The 20,054-nt window shown below is 43.3% G+C and overlaps 2 protein-coding genes across 5 annotated transcripts in view; both read right to left on the minus strand.

Annotated features, from left to right (window-relative positions):
* Positions 1–408: 408 nt before the first annotated feature.
* eif4ebp3 (eukaryotic translation initiation factor 4E binding protein 3) lies at positions 409–3,495 on the minus strand. The gene is made up of 3 exons (XM_052536357.1): positions 3,276–3,495; positions 1,669–1,821; positions 409–921 (listed from the first exon to the last, which is right to left on the minus strand). The coding sequence occupies exons 1-3, from the start codon at positions 3,394–3,396 to the stop codon at positions 890–892; spliced, it is 306 nt and encodes a 101-aa protein (XP_052392317.1). The 5' UTR covers positions 3,397–3,495; the 3' UTR covers positions 409–889.
* A 1,018-nt stretch (positions 3,496–4,513) lies between these two features.
* The window catches only part of LOC127941399 (ankyrin repeat and KH domain-containing protein 1), a 48,788-nt gene continuing 33,247 nt past the window's right edge, over positions 4,514–20,054 (minus strand). For all 4 annotated transcript variants that reach the window (XM_052536396.1, XM_052536395.1, XM_052536394.1 and 1 more), the window contains exons 7-34: positions 19,961–20,054; positions 19,626–19,863; positions 18,782–18,973; positions 18,590–18,699; positions 18,402–18,489; positions 17,646–17,773; positions 17,389–17,532; positions 15,969–16,071; positions 13,036–13,914; positions 12,401–12,534; positions 12,170–12,281; positions 11,934–12,079; positions 11,702–11,844; positions 11,393–11,606; positions 11,000–11,175; positions 10,743–10,905; positions 10,509–10,604; positions 10,294–10,410; positions 10,000–10,165; positions 9,134–9,623; positions 8,719–8,874; positions 8,328–8,477; positions 6,592–8,234; positions 6,142–6,306; positions 5,784–6,038; positions 5,450–5,625; positions 5,183–5,347; positions 4,514–5,095 (exon numbers count right to left, since the gene is read on the minus strand). The exon at positions 19,961–20,054 is cut by the window's right edge and continues 1 nt beyond it. In XM_052536396.1, coding sequence (XP_052392356.1) covers positions 5,036–5,095; positions 5,183–5,347; positions 5,450–5,625; positions 5,784–6,038; positions 6,142–6,306; positions 6,592–8,234; positions 8,328–8,477; positions 8,719–8,874; positions 9,134–9,623; positions 10,000–10,165; positions 10,294–10,410; positions 10,509–10,604; positions 10,743–10,905; positions 11,000–11,175; positions 11,393–11,606; positions 11,702–11,844; positions 11,934–12,079; positions 12,170–12,281; positions 12,401–12,534; positions 13,036–13,914; positions 15,969–16,071; positions 17,389–17,532; positions 17,646–17,773; positions 18,402–18,489; positions 18,590–18,699; positions 18,782–18,973; positions 19,626–19,863; positions 19,961–20,054 — 6,703 coding nt within the window. In that variant the 3' untranslated portion in view covers positions 4,514–5,035. The remainder of the gene's footprint in view (positions 5,096–5,182; positions 5,348–5,449; positions 5,626–5,783; positions 6,039–6,141; positions 6,307–6,591; positions 8,235–8,327; positions 8,478–8,718; positions 8,875–9,133; positions 9,624–9,999; positions 10,166–10,293; positions 10,411–10,508; positions 10,605–10,742; positions 10,906–10,999; positions 11,176–11,392; positions 11,607–11,701; positions 11,845–11,933; positions 12,080–12,169; positions 12,282–12,400; positions 12,535–13,035; positions 13,915–15,968; positions 16,072–17,388; positions 17,533–17,645; positions 17,774–18,401; positions 18,490–18,589; positions 18,700–18,781; positions 18,974–19,625; positions 19,864–19,960) is intronic.

Raw genomic sequence — 20,054 nt, forward strand, 5'->3', positions numbered from 1 at the left:
CAAAATTAGAGCAAATAAACTTAACATTAAACAATTTTGAATTAAGAAAAACTAGTAACAATAACATTAGTTTTATTTAGAAATTAAGCTTTTACAGTGTACACAATTATTACAGTTATTTTACATTACATTAAGTCATTTAGCAGATGCATTTATAAAAGCTTTTTTTTTTTTAAATAGGAAACAGGCAGATAGTAAATAAATAGAGTGCAAGTCTAAAAGGTGCAAGTGTTTTTTTTTTAGAGAGCGCTAGAGTTAGAAGAAATGTGATTTTAACCAATTCTTGAAGATGGCTAAGGACTCTTGATTGAGTTGTGCAGGCCATTCCACCAGGAGGGAACGTTTAATTTAAAAGTCTGTGATTTAAAAAAAAAAAAAAAAAGTAAAAGAAGAGACAAGTCAAATATATACGGTTTTGTTTCAGTTTTATTCCAAAATGTCATATTACATCCAGAGAATGAATAGCAAACAGTACAAAAATCATCATCCCAACTGTTTATTTCTGGCATATATGACTTAAATGACCTTCATAGGGTCATAGTTCCGTTACAAAAATAAAATAGCTTCATTTGAACCATCCTCAGATGTAGATTGCAAATGTAGATTACAGTTACCTTCAGAATGGTTGTAAATAAAGAGTAAGGAAGGCACTGAATCAAACAGCAGCAGCAGCTGCATTTTCACCATAACATCCACCAAACTCAAAACACTCCTCCCCACAACAGAAACACTTGACCTGAGCATTTCATCATTTAGATAAAGTAAAAAAAAAATAAAGCATGGAGGCAATAATGAAGGAATCCACAGCTGGTGTGATCATCCCTCAGAACATGAGCACTGGTAGAACAGTACTAGTCAGTCCATTTTTCACACGAGCTGGAGACATCCATCACATATCCATCACAAACTGGTCGTCATCAACTGTGGAGAAAAAGAATGAGACAGAAGGGTTAGAGGGTTCAAAGTTGTGTCACTGTGAACTCTTCCTAGAAAAAAATAACTGAAAGCGACACTCCTTTCACATGAAGCACGGTACACCCTGAGGATATTCCCCGATAGGGAAATCAGACTTGCCAAACTCCGAGCAGGTCAGATGCATTTTTGTTTGCTTTTCTCATGAACTGACTTCAGTCACACCAAAATGTGACCATGAGCTTAGAATAAAGGGGGGAAAAAAGAAAATGGACGTGGCAGCCTAGGGCAAATTTTCAGTTAACCTTTTTTTTTTTTTTTTAAATCAGTATAACTTATCAGCATAAATTCTTTGAGTTTTTAATATATATATATATATATATATATATATATATATATATATATATATAAAACATTTTTATATAATTTAAATAATACTTAAAATAACCTAATAATTTATTAAATATTAAAATAAAATGTACACATGCATTTGTGGTGTAAGGAAAATGTTACAATGTTACAAATGAAACCAGCATGAATACTGAATACAAAGAGTACATTTCTAAAAGCAGATATTTATTTTTTTTATTTATTTTTTATAATGACCACTTATTTGTCATCGACATACCATACATAAACTACAACATGAGACTTTCTCGGTCACATACTGTATTCCAGTAGACGACCGCAATGTGTAATAAATAATATGCAATAATAATAAAAAATAAAAGATGGAAATGATGAGGAGTGACTTACCAGTGAGCTCTTTGTTGCCATTCTCCTGCTCTGCTGGTTGCAGTGAGGGTCTGGTGACCCCTGGTATGTCGGGGAGGCAGCAGGGTGGGGTGTGAGCGAGGGGTGAGTTTCGACATTCCAAAAGAAACTTTCGATCATAGATGATCCGTGTTCCTGCAGGGAAAATATCAATATTAGTTTATAAGGTTCAGCCTATTTAAAAAAAAAAAAAAAAAGTTGGCATAAGTCTATAGCATTTTTTGCTTCAAGTAACTTTTTTCCTGTTGAGCTCTGCTCTAAGAATTCAGAAAAACATGTTGTGTCTCCCAAGTGAAAGTCTGTAATGTAGTTTAGCTCATATTAGAGTAATGGAAACAGCTGAATGAAGAGCCGACTAGGGTGCTTTCTAAATGCATGCAGGCAAAAACACTCAAAAACAAGGTGGCCCAGTATAGATGTCCTGTAGTAACCCAAGTGGCAAGAAAATTAAGCAACATCATCCATTACTGCACAAGGACCAAGTGTGATTGGACTGACTGAGGTCTGACTTAAGAAACAAGTTCTTAGATATATGACAACATTTTTAATTCAATATGATGTGCTGCATCTCATTTGGTCATTAAAACGAATACATATGGGAGATATTAGTCAAAGCATGATGGGGTTTTATGGATAAATGTGCTGTAACTAAAGGTCGATTGATATAACAGTCACTGGCTTGGTTTCAAAAACTGAAGCAAGTCACATTTATTAATGTGAGCTTTAATAACCACGTGATCAATGTTGACAGTTGTGGCGTAATGCAGTTCGCAGATAGGCGTTTATTACATTTTATTACTTCATTTTGTTTATATTAACGAGTTTAAATTGTAACTTTTTTCAATGTTATATCATGCCTTCATTTAGTTTACCATTTTAAATTAGCTTTATGAAGTTACGTATTTTCTGTTATCTTTGTCCCAGACCCAATTGTTTACACACACACACATACATACATACATATATATATATATATATATATATATATATATATATATATATAATAACGACACAGTATGATAAACAACTTCGATATTTATTAAACATATAGGTGTACTTGTGTTTAACAGTGCGAAAAAAATGAAAACTAAAATATTATTTGCGATGCGTTCTGAATTAGTCTTAGCATACATACTGTGAGATGTTGTAGAAATGACACTAGCGTTCATGGCTTTCAGAATGAACATTAATTTTACAGAATTCTGTGATGCACGTGCGTTCGCTTTCAACCTTTGTTAGCAGACAAATTAAACTACCTATAAGTTAGTCTAAAGGGTGCTTTAAAATTAATTTCGTGCAGGTCCATTGGGCTAAATGTGAGCATGATTAAAACAAACACACATTCCTTTAAATCCAAATGCAGCTGACGACAGTAAATCACGGAATTACTTAAAAGGCAACGAGCCGCTTGTAAACATCGCATTGCCTCTGGCGTTATGACCGCGCAATGCAAACTATCAATTACTTACGTCATACAAAAACAAAGTGCGCTCGGGTTCCAACCATGTGGGAAAAACTCGCGCACAAAACAATTAACTTCACTAGTTCTAAAGTACATCCTGCGGTTAAGAATAAGCACACCGGGTTACCTCCAGGAGTTGTTGAAAACACGGTTCCTCCAGGAGTTTGACTGTAGCTGTCGAGGAGTGGAGACCGGTAGCAGCGGCTTGGAATCGGGCAGGTCGACGAGGCTTCGCAGCTGGTTGACATGGTGAACCTGAATCTAAGCTCGAGACTTGAATGAACACGCTAAGATCTTGGCCGATATGTCGTAGAATTGTGTGTCTGTGCGCTGCACAAGTAGTGAAATCTCGAGGGAGGAGATTTCTGACGTGCTGCAAACGTGGAAATCTGGCCAATCAGAGGGATGATTCCACTACCGACGCCAGTAGCCCCTCACTGCAGAACGCAAGATCAAGGGGGCGTGGTTGGATACACCTCTAAGAGGTGGAGATCGGTGGGTTTAGGGGTGGAGATGGGTGGGTTTAGGTATCATGGGGTAGAGACGGGTAGGTTTAGATTTAGATATACGTAAGGTGGGAGGATCCAACCACGCCCCCGTCGCACAACGCTGAGGCCCTCTGCAAGGACCAAGTGTTTACAGCCATTTCATGGAACGTAAACTCTTCGAACAGCAAGAGATTTTCGGAGAAGTTCAGTTGGGTACATGATGTGAACTCTGCGATAAGATATGACAACACCTTGTGCCGTACTAAAAGCCCAATCTCAGGATGACCTGTCCTCTCTATATATGCCTCCCATATTTGCAGTAAAATGTGTAATTTCATGCAAGACAATATTAGTGTGGTTCAGTCATTTCAAAAAATGAAAAGTTATGCCACAGATATTTGTCTTAACATTAAGCACTAGTTCCTGTGCTTAAAAGTGACTTGACATTCAGCCAAGTATGGTGACCCATACTCAGAATTTGTGCTCTGCATTTAACCCATCCGAAGTGCACACACACAGAGCAGTGAACACACACACACTGTGAACACACACCCGGAGCAGTGGGCAGCCATTTATGCTGCGGCACCCGGGGAGCAGTTGGGGGTTCAGTGCCTTGCTCAAGGGCACCTAAGTCGTGGTATTGAAGGTGGAGAGAGAACTGTACATGCACTCCCCCCACCCACAATTCCTGCCGGCCCGGGACTCAAACTCACAACCTTTCGATTGGGAGTCCGACTATCTAACCATTAGGCCACGACTTCCCCAAAAATGAACTTTACCTTATAGTTACCCACAAAATTGTCATACTTTTAACAGAACATGGATTGTGAGCTGTCACCTATGTAAAAAAATAAACTGATCAAAATAACACACCAGATACATTTCCAACTTTTTATTGAATATTAAGGTAAATATTTCACATTAATACAGGCTACATAAAGTAGAGCCACTATACGACATGAAATTTACTCTCATTTTTAACCCTTTTTCAGTATGTAAACAATTATACAGGTATTTACCACTCTAAAAGGTCTGATTTCGTTCTTTAAGCAATCATCTAGGTCTTGGCCAAGTATAAATAGCGCACTGTCCTACTGAGCCCTGCCGACCAAGATCACTTTTATGTTGGGCTTAAATGTCAAAATGGCTATACTACTCAGAATGTATCCTGTTGAACAGGCAATTGATTTGTTCATAGACAGTGGTAAACGCATTAAATCCACACTGGATTCTTTCTTTTTAGTTAGGCACATCAAGGGTGTCCATCTCAAATTTCTGAACTTGTTTAACATTTTTTTGGGCACACATCTAGGTTAATACCACGTCTCAGTAATTAGGTAATTATCTTGTTCTTTTTAACGTGTTTCTTGTTACTGCTCCTAGGCCTCTCGATCAATGTTTAGTTGACATGATTCAGATGCACATTTCCCACATGTGGGGCCCAAGTGCCTGGCCATACCTGCAACAAAGATTCAAAGAGTTAGATGGCAAAAAGGGCTGTAACTTTCAGTAACACTTTCAGGCGGGGTCCACAAAGAGCAATTACCTGCTGTGGGTCTGAATTCTCAGCAGTGTTGGGAACAACCTTTAGGATGGGATTCCAGGCAGGGTCAGATGTGTGAAGACCATTGTATACAGGGCCTCCAGGACCCTCCGCCATCTGTGGGTGAGGAGGGATCATCGTGCCACCGTACATTGACATTGGCAACCCCTACACATTTGGAATAAACCCACAAATTAAAATAATAAAACAACCAAAAAGATATACATATATAATTATTATTTTTTTTTAGAGTTACTGTACAGTACGTACCTTTGAAAAATCCATGAAGTTGGTGGGAAGAGCTTGGTGGTAAGTGTTAGAGGGAGCCACAATCCCAGTATCATCTCGTTCCATAGCCTGGTGCTGAGAGAAGGCCGACGGTTCCTGCATCTGGTGGTGCATCACTGGCCCTCCCATCAGGGGCTGAGACCAGCCTGACATCGTCTCTGTGAAAAACAGACCGATATTTATTATCTTTTAAACCCAGCACTTCACATTTAGTGCAATTAGTTACATAAAAACAATTATCACTACATAAGCAAATATGTTTAGTAACATGTAGAACAATTTGTTAATGTTGACTACATCTCAGTCACAGACGCACCGGTGGCACTGCCCACTCCAAAAGACCAGATGCCACCCTGTCCAACTGGTGGGGTGTAGCTGGTGGGCAACATGGTGTGGTTGACTGAGCCAGTTTGCCGAATGCGGGCCAGGCGCTCTGTTCCAATTGGAGGGGGCACTTTGCGGTCCTGATGGTTGGAGTTACTAGGTTTTGTCTGGATCAAAGCGGGAGTCACCGTAGATGTGCAAAGAGGTGAGGATGCCCCGGAAGACACGGAAGGTGCTGGAGACTCACCTAAAATCAATGAGAAATGAAGGGACCATCAGAAAGAGCACATGAGCAATAAAAAATAATGCTGTCCGTGTTACATCTGCATCAGAAATACTTATTCACGTACAAGAGGTGGAGGCACTCCAGGGATGGGGAGAGAAGTGCTGGCGGCTGAAGGAGGGTGTGCCCATAGGAGCAGGACCTGGTAGGTACACAGGGCTGGCAGATATGCTAGTGGTAAAGTTGGGGAGCGCAGTGGACACAGACATAGAGTTGTCCATGGGGTGCATACCTGTGATACAGGGTTAACATTAAAAAATTTACCTTCAGCACAAAACAAAGAAGCAAGGACATCAGCAATAGTACTGGTTATTTAAAGCAGGGGTGTCCAATCCTTGTCTTGAAGGGCCACGTTCCTACACAGTTTAGCTCCAACCCTAATTAAACGCACCTGAACCAGCTAATCAAGGTCTTCAGCCCTAGAAATTTTCAGACAAGTGTGTTGAAGCAGGATGATGCATGAAGGTGGCCCACCAGGAGCAAGACATGACACACTTAAGGTCAAGACTGCACTCACCAATGGGACTGGAGACAATTCGCTGAGAGGAACAGCGATACCCGGGAGCTTTTGAGCCATCGGGAGGAGGTATTACACTTTCAATCTGCCCCATTCCACTTATGTAGGCGTTAGGTGGGGCGCTGTAGGACTGCTCCGGAGGGGTACATGCAGGTAGATGGCAGGCACCCCAAACCTGGTTGTTGCCCACCTGGTTGCTGTCAAAGATGCTGCTGAAGTGATTGAAGATAGCCGCAGGGCCAAAGTTAGGGGGCAATTGCGCTTTTCCACTGTGCAGGTGCATTTGAGAGCCATTTATCATGCCCATAGTGGAGGACATTGGATGAGAGGGAGGGGGCATGCCTGCCGGAGCCAGGCTGGGCTGAGGTGGAGGCTGTTGCTGTTTGAGGAGTTCCTGTGAGGCTCCCGGAGGCACAAACACAGACTGCTGCTCTGGAGTCATGGTGTAGTAGGGTGCCGGAGGCTGCATGCGTGGGGGCACACCGGGTACGTTTGGGGTGGAGTAATGAGGTAAGGCGCTGCTGGTATTAGTGACTGTGCTGCTGCAGGTTGGAGGTGGCAGGCGTGTGATGGGGTGAGTTGAGCCTGGCTGTGATGAGGAAGAGGAACTGGGTTCTGTGCTGGAGGGAAAGTGTGACGGAAGTGGCTGCCGGCTCTCGGGCTGTGCAGGCAGCATCGAGGGGCCAGAGGGAGACGAGGTGAAGTGCAAGGAAGCAGAGGGGCTGGGCCCATCAGATGGAGCTACTGCAGCAGGTGTTGCGAGCTCTGTGACGGGCTTCTCTTTAACAGGGGTGCTAAGGCTGGCTGGCTCTGGTTTGTGGGCAGGGGGATGCTGTGGAGGTGGAGCACTGGGTGCAGATGGAGGTGGAGGGGTCGTAGGGGTTGTGGGAGCACAGCTAATGGGAGAGGGAGCAACTTGCGCCAAGGGAGCACTGCTGCCGGTAGAGGCAACAGTAACTCCAGCCCCAGACTTAGGATCTGTCGAGAAGAGCTGCTTCCTGACAGAGGAAGGCGTGGGGTTGTTGGCGGGTGCGGTACTGGTGGGAGAAGTGGTGGAGGCAGTGGGAGTCGAGGTGCTGGACATGAAAGCAGTGGGATGCTCAGTGTGGCCCGGAGCAGAGCTGGCGGGACGTGGAACAGAATTACCACTGTGTTTGGGTGAGCTGTTAGCACTACCAGGGCTCACAGGACGAACAGGGAAAGGACCCCAAGTGTTGGGAGAGGATGAGAAAGTGCCACCAAACTGTGCCATGGGTAATCGAGGGTGGCGGATCTGGTTCATAGTCTGGGCTGCTAGAAGGGCCAGCTGAGGATGAGCATATGCAAGTGGTGGCAAAGAAACGAAGGGGGGCCTGACGCCCGGTGCCATACTCTTGCCCAATTTGCCAGCCTGCTGAGCTGTGAAGTTGGTGGTGGACTGGAAAGACACACTGGAGGAGGGCACTACAGATGGCAGGCCTTTTGAACTGGCCGCAGTAGTGCTTGTGGCCCCAGTGGAGGTTGTGTAGGTGGCGCTGATTCTGGTGTTGGCGCCAGGCAGCCGGATGTGGTTACGAGGGATCAGGTCCTCTAGCTCTTTGGCTGGGTCCTGGATCAGCGCGTTGATTAGCTGCACAGCATGCCGTGTTGACTCAGTGCCACCTCTGCAAACCAAGAGATGAAACATATGTAAGAAATTCCAGCAAAGATAGTCAGTCAGTTGCTAGTGTCCTAAAAATTATCTGAATGATTTTTACCTGATTGTAATCATTCTCTCTCCATTTTTGTCCTTCTGTTTGTCCACGTCGATGTGTGCACCTGTAACGTCTTGAATGGCCGTAATGTTACAGCCACCTCTACCCATAATCCGAGACACCACAGAGGCAGGGACAGAGAGCTTCTTGGATCTAAGGGAGAAATGACAAAACCTAGATTTTTGCCCAAGTGAAACATTGCAACACATTATGCCAGTGTCTGCAAGCACGTTTCAATTTTATTGCACGTTTTTAGGTTTTTAGTACATCTAGAGAGCTTATCCTTAAGTTTCTAAGATATTCGGATCCTTAGATGGCTTATGTCCTTGCTTCACTGTAAATGTGTTTTATCCTGTCATTTTTAGATTGCAACATTAACAAAAGTGCCCCTCACCTCCGAACCACCTCTTTCCACCCCTCTTCTCTCTTCTGGCCCCTCTTTGGACTAGTGAAATTCATCTTACTGTTGGGCGAGGTGACTGGCAGTGAAATGGTCTTGAACGAAGGGGGCAGGGAACTGGGGGGCAAGTCACTGTTGATCTCATGAGATCTGTTAATGTGAAAAGAAACATCTTCCTAAAATTCCTTTTGTTGCAAAAATGGAAATGCAGTATCTTGTCAAACCACAAGAAATACTTCTCTTTGCAATTTGCAGTTACTACCTCTAGTGAAATGTAGCATTTTACTACCAAAGTTCAAGAAAACTACTAGGTTAAGATCTGTCAAATGCTGAGATAATGATGTGACATTTGAAGCAATTTTGATATGCACAATGCACTAGCAGCAAGCAGGAGTACATCAACACTTACTTATGGTGTGGTTTGGAGATGGACACCATGACCTTCTCCTCACGAGAGCCCAGCAGTGATGGCCCCTGTCTCTTCTCACTTACGACATGCAGCTGGTTAGAGCATGGAAGGACCAAAGGTGCAGAAGAGGACAACGATGAAGACAGATCAGGGAGCTCCTGACTCTTACTGCCACTGCTGCTCTCACTGTTGCAGTCGGTGCTATCTAGATTTGAGTCACTCGTGCCTCCCGGTGCCCCACCCCCTCGAGGTTCTCCATGGATCTTATTTTTGTCAGCTTTCTGCTGCGCCAACGCCACCTGTGGGTCCTGAAGAATTATCGGTTCGGTAGGTGAATCCTTTGTCTTGTTCTTTTTGCGATTGGTGCTTGGTGTGGTGGCCACACTGGCTCGCTTTTTGCCGAACGTGTTCGTGAAGGTTGTGGAGGTGGCGGAGATGCCGATAGTTGTGGTGGTGGTAGCACTTGGGGGCTCAATGGGGACCTCCACTTCTGAAAGGGGAAAAACAACGACAAAAGGTTAACGATGCATCAAAATCCAGAACAGAAATGGTTTACAGAAACTTTACAGTTGTTCACTTGAACTGAAGCCACTAAAACTATCTGTTATCAACATTACAGAGTGCCAGAATGCCATTTGTTGTTTAAATTGTGACAAAGTCGGACTTCTCTTAATTAGTTAATTTTGTTCCATATCAAAAGTAACTAATCACAAAGCTAACTACAATTATAGGATAGGAAATAAGGGTCAGTTTTTTTTTGTTTGTTTTTTTTGAAAATAGCATATTGATTATAAAAAAAGCAAACTGAAGCTGAAGGTAGGAATTGTCTGTGAAATCTGGGTATAAACAGACAAGGTGTTCCTCACCTTCTGCAGAGTCATCTTTTTGATCCTGCATCTCACAGAAAACCTCTTTCACTTTAGCCTCCTCTTCCTCCAGCTTCCTCTTCTGCTCTTCCTTCTTTTTCTTGCGCTTCTCCTTTCTCTTCTCTCGCTTTGCAGCCAGAGCCTGCTTTTTGCTTTCTTCACGAGACTACGACATAATTTGAGAAGAACTTAGTTCACCATGATACATCATGCTGCATAATGTTGTGACTAATATAAAAATCCTCAGTTAGTTAGCTCAATAATTAGACTAACTGGTCATCTGAAGAAACTAACCTTCTCCAGATCAAGTTCCTTAAGTAGAATGCTGGCGTTCTTGTTCGCCTCAGCCGCCTGCTGATCTTTGGCTTTGACAATGGTCTCCATGCACTGATGACATTTCTTCAGCAGTTCCTGCAGAGATACAATGTAAATGTGAATTCAAGACTTCTGTCAAATCATGCAAATAGTCCTCTATGGGTATATAGGGTTGTGTTTTTTGTCTTTTATACCTTGTCTGCAATAGTTGCAATGTATCTCATGCACTCAATGTCAGATGGGAACTGGTTGACTTCCTTCACCAGGTACTGCACCACTTTTACGTGACCCTAAAAAGGATATATTTCAGGCTGGCATGCTTTACAAAAGATTATCATCCATTATTTTTCTAAAAAAGGGTAGCATTGACAATTACTCATAAGCTAAGATGTTCATCAGTCCTATGGACAGCATGACAAACTGCTCACCTTGCGAAATGCTGCCATGAGGGGGGTTATTTTGCGGTTGTCTGCTGAATCCACATCGGCTCCAGCCTGCACCAACAGCTGCACCACATCAAAGTGGCCACCGTTAGCAGCAAGCCACAAAGGGGTGTTCCCCTTCTTATTTCGCACGTCAATGTGAGCCCCTCTACATTAACAGACCAGAAACAGGAGCATGAGATGCTACATTTTGGATAGAGTACTGAGTGGTACTGTACACTACCAGTGTTACAAAGACATACCTGCTAATGAGAAGCTCACAGAACTTGTAGTGACCCTTGTCTGCAGCAATAGTAAGGGCAGTGTCACGAGAGGAGGGAACTGGAGGGGCATTGACATCCGCCCCTTTATCCAACAGCACACGGCCCACTTCAGCATAACCACCAGACGCAGCCTCCATGAGAGGGGTAAGGCCAGTCTAGGAGAAGGAAAAGTCCCATTAAAATTTAAATTCATATTAAGGTTATAAACCAACATTCTGCAAAAACTTAACGTGCTAGGTTTTAATTTTGCTTTTGCAATTTTATGGCAAAAGAACAAGAGAAGAGCATTTACAATTTTTAAATGCATTTTTACACACACTACACAAGGACCACACTGCCCAAGTAACAACACGTGGACAGGTGAGCACAGACCTTAGCGCGGTGTTCCACGTTTGCCTTCCGGTCCAGAAGCAAGCTGACAACTTCTGCTCGGCCTTGGAAGCAGGCCAAGGTCAGCGCTGTGTTACGATTGGTCTCAATCTGTGCATTGATGTCCGAGCCCATGTCTAACAACAGCTTCACCGCAGGCACGTGGCCATTCATGGCTGCCAACATGAGCGGAGAAATGCCCAGCTTACTGCCAGTCCTGAAAGAGAAGGAAGTGTATACTGTTAAAACAAACAGTGTCTTGACATAAGTCTTAAGACAACTGATCAAATCAATGGGAACAGATGTACTGACCTAGAGTTGATCTCAGCTCCAGCATTCAGAAGGATCTTGATGATGTTGACGTAGCCCCCAGACGCCGCCAGGCTGAGCGGGGTGTAGTCAGAAACGTTACGGTGCTCCTTATTAGCCCCACGGAGCAACAACAGCTCCACCACCTGCAAAGATGGAGATAAAGCAATGTACTTCCAAGTCTTTGGTGCATTTTGGATGGTTTAAGAGGCAGAGTTAAAAATGTACGGGGTACCTCTTGTCTACCACCCGAGCAGGCGAGGGACAGAGGGGTGTCTTTGGTCCTCTCAGACTGAGCTTCAATGTCCCCTCCCTTGTCCAGTAGGATCTCCACCACACCCACATGGCCCGCAGTTGCAGCTAGGATTAAGGGAGTGAACCCTGTGGACAGACACATAGAGAGACACTCAACATCTCTGTAAATGTACTATACAGATACAACTTCACGGAACAAATGATGGAGTCTCTTACCCTTCTTGTCTCTGTGCTCGATTTTAGCCCCACGTGCAATGAGCACTGAGACGAGCTCTTCATGGCCACCAGCACAGGCCAGAGTCAGTGCCGTGTCATGATTGCTCTCAGTCTGAAGGGAAAATAGATAATTCGCTTGAAAACAAATATGAACAAATCTATGATGTCTGCAAATTTTCCACAGCAGTCATTTTGCTTCATGTGTGTTAAATGCAGAGAATATGTTCTTACATGCGCGTCAATGTCCACTGAGGGGTACAGAGGGAGCATGGAGGATGGGGAGACTGTGTTGATGGGCGTCTGTGCGGAGGGCTGAGGGGAGGGCGAAGTTGTAGTGTTTACCACAGGTACTCTGTTGTTCACAGCTGCAAAGACAAGAGTCAGACCAGTGTTATTTTAGTATAATTTACTATTTTAGTACTTCTACATATTTTGAATCGCTTTTATTTTTATATTTAGTTTTCATTTAGTCATTTTATGTGCAAAAGAGATTTTAGCTAATTTGAAGACCGCCTGAATTGGCTCAATCAGAAGTTTCCTTTCACCTGTACTGCAGAATTTCCCATAAAAAAAAGAAATTAAGTGCTCATCTCTAATCATTTTAATCATCAGTTATAAATCTTTATTTGCTATTGCTAGTCGTTGCTAGACAATTGGGGGAGGGATATTCATATTCTAGAGAATTTTGAGTAGGAAAATTTGGTTTGATTGGCCATATTTGTACACATATACCCCCATTTGTGCAGAGAGAAAGACTACAAATTTTACACGTGTAGATATACACAACTTTTGGGAGCAAACTAGCTCAATTTCTTATTATTAGTTGACATCCTGAAAGGAAACAAAGACAGCCACAGTGAGCTCACCCGCCATGATGTCATCAAGCGTATCTGTGAGCGTCTGTGCGGGCGTGGCGACCATGAGTCCGTCGGGTGCCTGTGCGAGAAGCCCTGGCCCCAACCCCGTCAGCTGCTGACCCAGCAGCACCCTCTGCAGGTCCGGACTGCTGCTTCCCGGGTAGTCTGCGTTACTGAAGTCTGTGGACTGCTGCGGGGTGAGAGGCTGGATGGGAACGAAGCTGGTCTGAAGAGGAGGACTCTGGAGGACCAGGTTCTGAGGCGGAGGTGGTGGTGGTAGTTGTGTTGCCTCTCTGTACAGAATGGTGTCCACCTGTGGCAGCTTGGCACAGTCGATATTGTCTTCATCATCCTCCTCCTCATCATCTTCATCATCCTCGTACTCCTCATTGGTAGGGGTGGGCCTGTGGTCCTCCTCTCTGCGATTAACCCCGCACTCATTGTCAGAGCCCAGCTGTGTGGCCCGCAGGGGCAGGGGGGTGCCGGGCATCTCCACCCCTGCCGCCTGGCCCAGCTCCTCCTTGAGCCCCTTGGTCTCCATGTATTCTTTGGTGAACTGCTGCTGCGTCTTCAGCTGCAACTGCCGCTCCACCTTCTGCAGCTCCTTCAAGATCTTCTTCTTCTTCTGCACCTGCTCCTCCCGACTCTTCTTTAACTCCTCGATTTTGTCTTTGGTGAGTGGCTCACCCTGGATGAGCTCGAGCGAATGCATCTGGGCCTTCTCAATGGCACTGATGCGCTGGCCCAACTCGTTGAGCTTGCCCTCCGTCTCCTCGACGATGCATTCCAGAGGCTGGTACGGGTGGAAGGGCGGCAACAGATCGGCGTCTAGGCCACCTGAGACTACGGAGTTGTTTTGAAGAGAGCTCAGCCTCTGCTTGGACGCACCTAAGAGAAAAGCCAAACAAATGCTCAAACCCAAGAACCCCACAATTCATGCACGGGTGCAACTCATCAACAGTGTCTATTCATTCTAATCAACTGAATGTGTTTCTCTGCTGCTCAAGGCATTTCAATACTCAAAGGTATTACAAGATGGTTTAAAGTGGGAAAGCAAATACATTTAAACTTACATTTTCAAGTGCAGCTGGATTATAATTGTACTTCTAATTATATTTTAGGATGTAGCCTATTCTTGCAAGCATTTTAGATAGTTTGTTTCTAGTGCAGTACCTTTGTTTATCTTAATTTGATGATGTACACTCACCTTTATTAGGATTATTAGGAACACCATACTAATACTGTGTTTGACCCCCTTTCACCTTCAGAACTGCCTTAATTCTATGTGGCATTGATTCAACAAGGTGCCGAAAGCATTCTTTAGAAATGTTGGCCCATATTGATAGGATAGCATCTTGCAGTTGATGGAGATTTGTGGTATGCACAGCCAGGGCACGAAGCTCCCGTTCCAACACATCCCGAAGATGCTTTATTGCGTTGAGATCTGGTGAATGTGGGGGCCATTTTAGTACAGTGAGCTCATTGTCATGTTCAAGAAACCAATTTGAAATAATTCGAGCTTTGTGACATGGAGCATTAACCTGCTGGAAGTAGCCATCAGAGGATGGGTACATGGTGGTCATAAAGGGATGGACATGGTCAGAAACAATGCTCAGGTAGACCGTGGCATTTAAACGATGCCCAATTGGCACTAAGGGGCTTAAGTGTGCCAAGAAAACATCCCCCACACCATTACACCACCAGCAGCCTGCACAGTGGCATGATGGGTCCATGTTCTCATTCTGTTTACGCCAAATTCTGACTCTACCATCTGAATGTCTCAACAGAAATCGAGACTCATCAGACCAGGCAACATTTTTCCAGTCTTCAACTGACCAATTTTGGTGAGCTCGTACAAATTGTAGCCTCTTTTTCCTATTTGTAGTGGAGATGAGTGATAGTCGATGGGGTCTTCTGCTGTTGTAGCCCATCCACCTCAAGGTTGTGCGTGTTGTGGCTTCACAAATGCTTTGCTGAATACCTCGTTTTTAGTGAGTGGTAATCACAGTCAAAGTTGCTCTTCTATCAGCTCGAATCAGTCGGCCCATTCTCCTCTGACCTCAACAAGGCATTTTCGCCCACAGGACAGCCGCATACTGGATGTTTTTCCCTTTTCACACCATTCTTTGTAAACCCTAGAAATGGTTGTGCGTGAAAATCCTAGTAACTGTGCAGATTGTGAAATACTCAGACCGGCCCGTCTGGCACCAATCAACCTCAACACGCTCAAAATTGCTTAAATCACCTTTCTTTCCCATTCTGACATTCAGTTTTGGGTTACAGGAGATTGTCTTGATCAGGACCACACCCCTAAATGCATTGAAGCATCTGCCATGTTATCGTTTGATTAGATAATTGCATTAATGAGAAATTGAACAGATGTTCCTAATAATCCTTTAGGTGAGTATATATTGAGCAGTGGTTGATGTTAAATACATTTATAAGATAAATATCTGAAGAAAAATGGTGAAATGGTGAAAAATTGGTCAGCGCCACCTAGAGTGCAGGCGTGAATTAGGCAATAACAATTGTTTGGCATTTGGTGTGAAAGCACCGGTCTTCTGCGATTCGGATCGCACTCAGTGTGGAAAGGCCTTAAGTGAACTCTTCATTTGTGAACTGATAGCAGAGAATTGATGATCCAACATCAGTTCATAAATGCCATGTTCACACTGTCAGTCCAAATCTGATCAGTTTATCAAAGCGGTCAGACTAAAACAGACTTCCAGAAATGTAATTTGAATAAAATATTAAACCATATATGAATATAGCTTGAAACAGATTTCTAAAACTCTTTTTTTATCATTCAACCTTGCTAAATATGATTGGATTTCCATGGGATACGTACACAAATCATATTTGGACTGACGATCTAAACAAGGATATAGTTATCTTAAGCAACCCATCTAGCGGATTTGAATACCTTTACTAGACAAACAAACCTTTGCTTGTAACGGGAGGGGGCGTGGGGATGGTGGAGGGCACTCTGTCTGGTTCCTGGGGGGGCACCACCATAGCCAGGGCTTGGAACGGAACTCGAGGGGCCTGTATGTCAAACAAAATTAACAACCTATTAACTAAAAGTGCAAACTATTATATTAAACATTCATGTTGCATACATTTTCAGGGTATATGCAGGAATCTTGAAGTTAATTTTAATACCTTTTCAAGACTTTTTCCAAGACCTTCTCAATATTTTTTAATACCTCACCGCCATTTCAAGCTGTGACCATTTACATCAGTGATGCTTTTAACTTAACAGTTTTAGTTTGTGATAAAGACTATAGACCACTTTGATACAAAAAAATCAAATAGGCTCACTGGGATAATAAATCAAAGCAAAGTTTATTAAAAAACAAAACAAAACTTTGCTCCGCCCTCAACAACAATCATGCTGACGTGTGCCTCAGTTCTTCTGATTTTGTTCCCAGCAGCTTCTCAGTTTGGACCAATTAATTCCGTTTTTCTTTACTACGTCTTCTGAGGATGTTGGACTTTGTGATCAGTTGTGCCATTAACGCACTGGGAACCCCAGAGCGTACTTTGTGGTTTTGAACTTCCGCCCGCCTGCCTGCTCCGGTGCTCTCAGAGGCAATTTACGAACGCCTGTTTATTGGTGCGTTCAAGTCATCTCGTTTAGATCGTATTTCTGAGTTGAATGCACATGAATGCCACCACAATATCGTAAATACCAGTGGGGAGCTCTGGATTTTCTTTAAGCCCCGATCTGTACGAGTTGGGGGCGTGTCAGTGATTAACATGGCGGAATATAGCTGTGATATTGTCAGGCTTTTCTATTTACAGTGCAGTAAGTTAATCGACAACGCATAATACGATGACATTATAATATAGCAATGCAACTTGTAACAAAGTTGGCAGCGGCTTCATAAATGAATTTAAAACATTAAAAAACTAAGTATGCCTAATGCACATTTCTTTGTTCTTAATTTTCTAGAACAAGAGTTTAAGAACATTGCTGTATTTTTGTGTTTTTAATTAAGAGAAAGTACTCTTAATTAAGCACGACTTCCCACCTGGTGCGTACGAACTTCCCAGGAGGACTTGAACACACCATATGTACCTGTTCGGTTTTTTTTAAAAAAATGACTAAATTCACACACTTTTACGATGTTTTTGGGACTCAAACTGTTGGACAGCTAATTCAGAAAAAATACTTTCAAAATTTAAGACTTTATAAAGCCGTGATAAGACAATACTTTTTAAGGGTCTTAATTTTCCCAAAATTTATCACCTTTTAAAACTTTTCAAGACCCCGCGGATACCCTGATTTTGATCTTTCAAACCATTTGGTAAAAGAGGGTAATTTGTAGTGACTTTTAGATTGTGTACGTATCCGCTCACCTGAGAAGTGTCATGAGAGGGGGGTGTGAGCTGGGACAGGTCAGGGGCAGGGACTGACAGAATGTTGTTTGGGTAGTCTAGCAAGTAGGACACCACATTAGTGTGACCACCTTTAGCAGCTTCAATCAGCATCGTGGACCCATCCTGTGAGCAGAAGAGAAACTCTAATTAACAGAGGACCGACCAGAGCCTGTACGACCACATAACACCCATTAGCATCTGTAGAGTGTAATTCTCAGGGAGGCTGAAATCCTCACCTTCAGTCTGTGGGTGGGGTCAGCACCATGGGCCAACAGCAGCTCTACCACAGCCAGGTGGCCTCCGGCACAAGCCAGAGAAACCACTGTGTGATCGTTGTTGGCTGTTGCTCTATTCACATTAGCACCTGCACACGTAAATGTGAAAACGTATTTCAAAATTCAATGCAAAACAACAAATGGGGAAAATCTCCCTTAAAGTTGTCCAAATGAAGTTCTTAGCTATGGATATTACTAATCAAAAATTAAGGTTTTATATATTTATGGTAGGAAATTTACGAAATATCCTCATGGAGCACGTTTTTTACTCAATATCCTAATGATTTCTGGCATAAAAGAAAAATCGGTAATTTTGACCCAATGTTTTTTGGCTATTGCTACAAATGTACCCCAGCAACTTAAGGTTTTGTGGTCCAGGGTCACATATACTACATTTGAAAACGTTGGGTTCAGTAAGTACTTAACACTTTTATTCAGCAAGCACACATTAAATTGGCAGTAAACAATTTGTAATGTTATGAAAGATTTAGATTTTCAAATAAATGCTGTTCTTTTGAATTTATAAAATGGATCAATGTTTCCACAAAAAAATTAAGCAACAAAACTTTTCAACACAGACAAGACATTTTGAGTACCACTCTGCTGATAGCAAAGACCCAATTAACATGTGACAAATTTATTGTTGACAATTTTCATTAACATTTATTGTCAGTTTCATTGTTTGATGCAGCCTAAGTTTTGAACATGGCAACTTGCCTTTGCTGATAAGAAACTGCACAGTGCACAGGTGTCCTGCTCTGGCCGCTTTCATCAGTGGAGTCCTGCCCCCTTCTGATTCATGTTCCTGACAAACAAAGATACCAGTAAGCTCCAAAAAGGCTTTAATTGCATAAAACACAAAATAAATAAAAATGCAATAAAAGTAAACCGGGATTTCCACAAACCAGGTCAGCCCCTGTTTGCAGCAGCACATCGGCCACATCTGTGTGTCCGTTCTCACAGGCGTATGTCAGAGCAGTGTCACCCGTGGCAGTTGTGGCGTGGACATTAGCCCCTGAGCAGACACAGAGTAGTGTGTGAGCACAGTGTCATAGAAAGGAGTGGTTTCAAGAATAACATCCGACACAAGTCTTCACCTGCAGCCAACAAGTATTTGACCAGCTCCAGATGCCCCTCTTGTGCAGCTTCCATGAGCGGGGTCGAGCAACCCAACTCAATGTCCGCCCCAGCTTTGATGAGGAAATCAGCCACTTCTAGGAAGCCTCCGCAACACGCCAGAGTCAACGCCGTCTCCTGCGTCTCCTCTGTCTGAGCGTTAATATTTGCACCTAAACCAGCAAAAAAATAAAAAAACAATCATATGAACAATAAATTAACAAAGAAAACTCTGCAGAAATACAAAGCTTGCGGTGATAAAACTTAGACAGGGCTCCAAACTGCGACTAAATGGGCACATTTTGCAACCATTTTTTCTGACGGTGCGACTAATTTTTCTGAGCGGTCGCAATGGCGTGAACACCGCGTTGCCCAATTCATAAGCTCTGCCATTTATGTTGCATTTGTGAAACATCAAATGGCAAATGAAACTAAACTTAAAAATACATCATGCCACAATTACAACCAGAAGGCAGCAACAGAGGAGCACTTACTGGATTATTAGACATTCATTTCTACTTTTCTACTATATCATAAGTGGGAATGGATAACCTCTTCGTTTTGGCACAAAACAGCAAAATTGGAAATTATTTTGGTAAGATTTCTCAAAACAAATTGCATCGTGGCTGCTCGATTGCATTTGGCTGTATGATACAATTTGAACTACCTCTGGAAGTGGCTAAAATTGGCTTAAATTTTTTTTATACCCCATCCACGTGTATTAAACATTGGCTGCTTGTAATCGCATCAGTAAAAATGCACCTTAACCCCAAGTTTAAACAGGCTCTATGGGTGAAGTCTACAAAACTGAGGTGACCCCAGTACCTTGTGCCAAAAGCAGTGCTACCATCTCTTCATGGCCCTCACGAGCTGCCTCCATCAGTGGAGTGTAACCCTCATCGTTCACCTCCTCCAGGTTGGCCCCTCTCTCGATCAGAAGCGCTGCAAGCTCCACGTGGCCCCCGCACGCAGCCAGCGTCAGAGGCGACTCAAATGAGTCAGCAGGCATGTTTACCTGCGCACCGCTATCCAATAGCAGTCGTGCCACCTCCACATGCCCATCCTACACAAAACAACCACGAGAAAAAAAAATCTAAAACAACCTGCACACACATCAGAAGAAGAACCTACAGACGTGTGTACATAGAAGACAGTGTTACCATGCAGGCCTCCATGAGTGCAGTGTGCATTTCATCTGTCTTGTGCTCCTGGTCAGCTCCTGCTTCTAAGAGAAACCGGACCATGTCCAAGTGC

This window comes from Carassius gibelio, chromosome A21 (assembly GCF_023724105.1).
Source record: "Carassius gibelio isolate Cgi1373 ecotype wild population from Czech Republic chromosome A21, carGib1.2-hapl.c, whole genome shotgun sequence".
NCBI lineage: Eukaryota > Metazoa > Chordata > Actinopteri > Cypriniformes > Cyprinidae > Carassius > Carassius gibelio.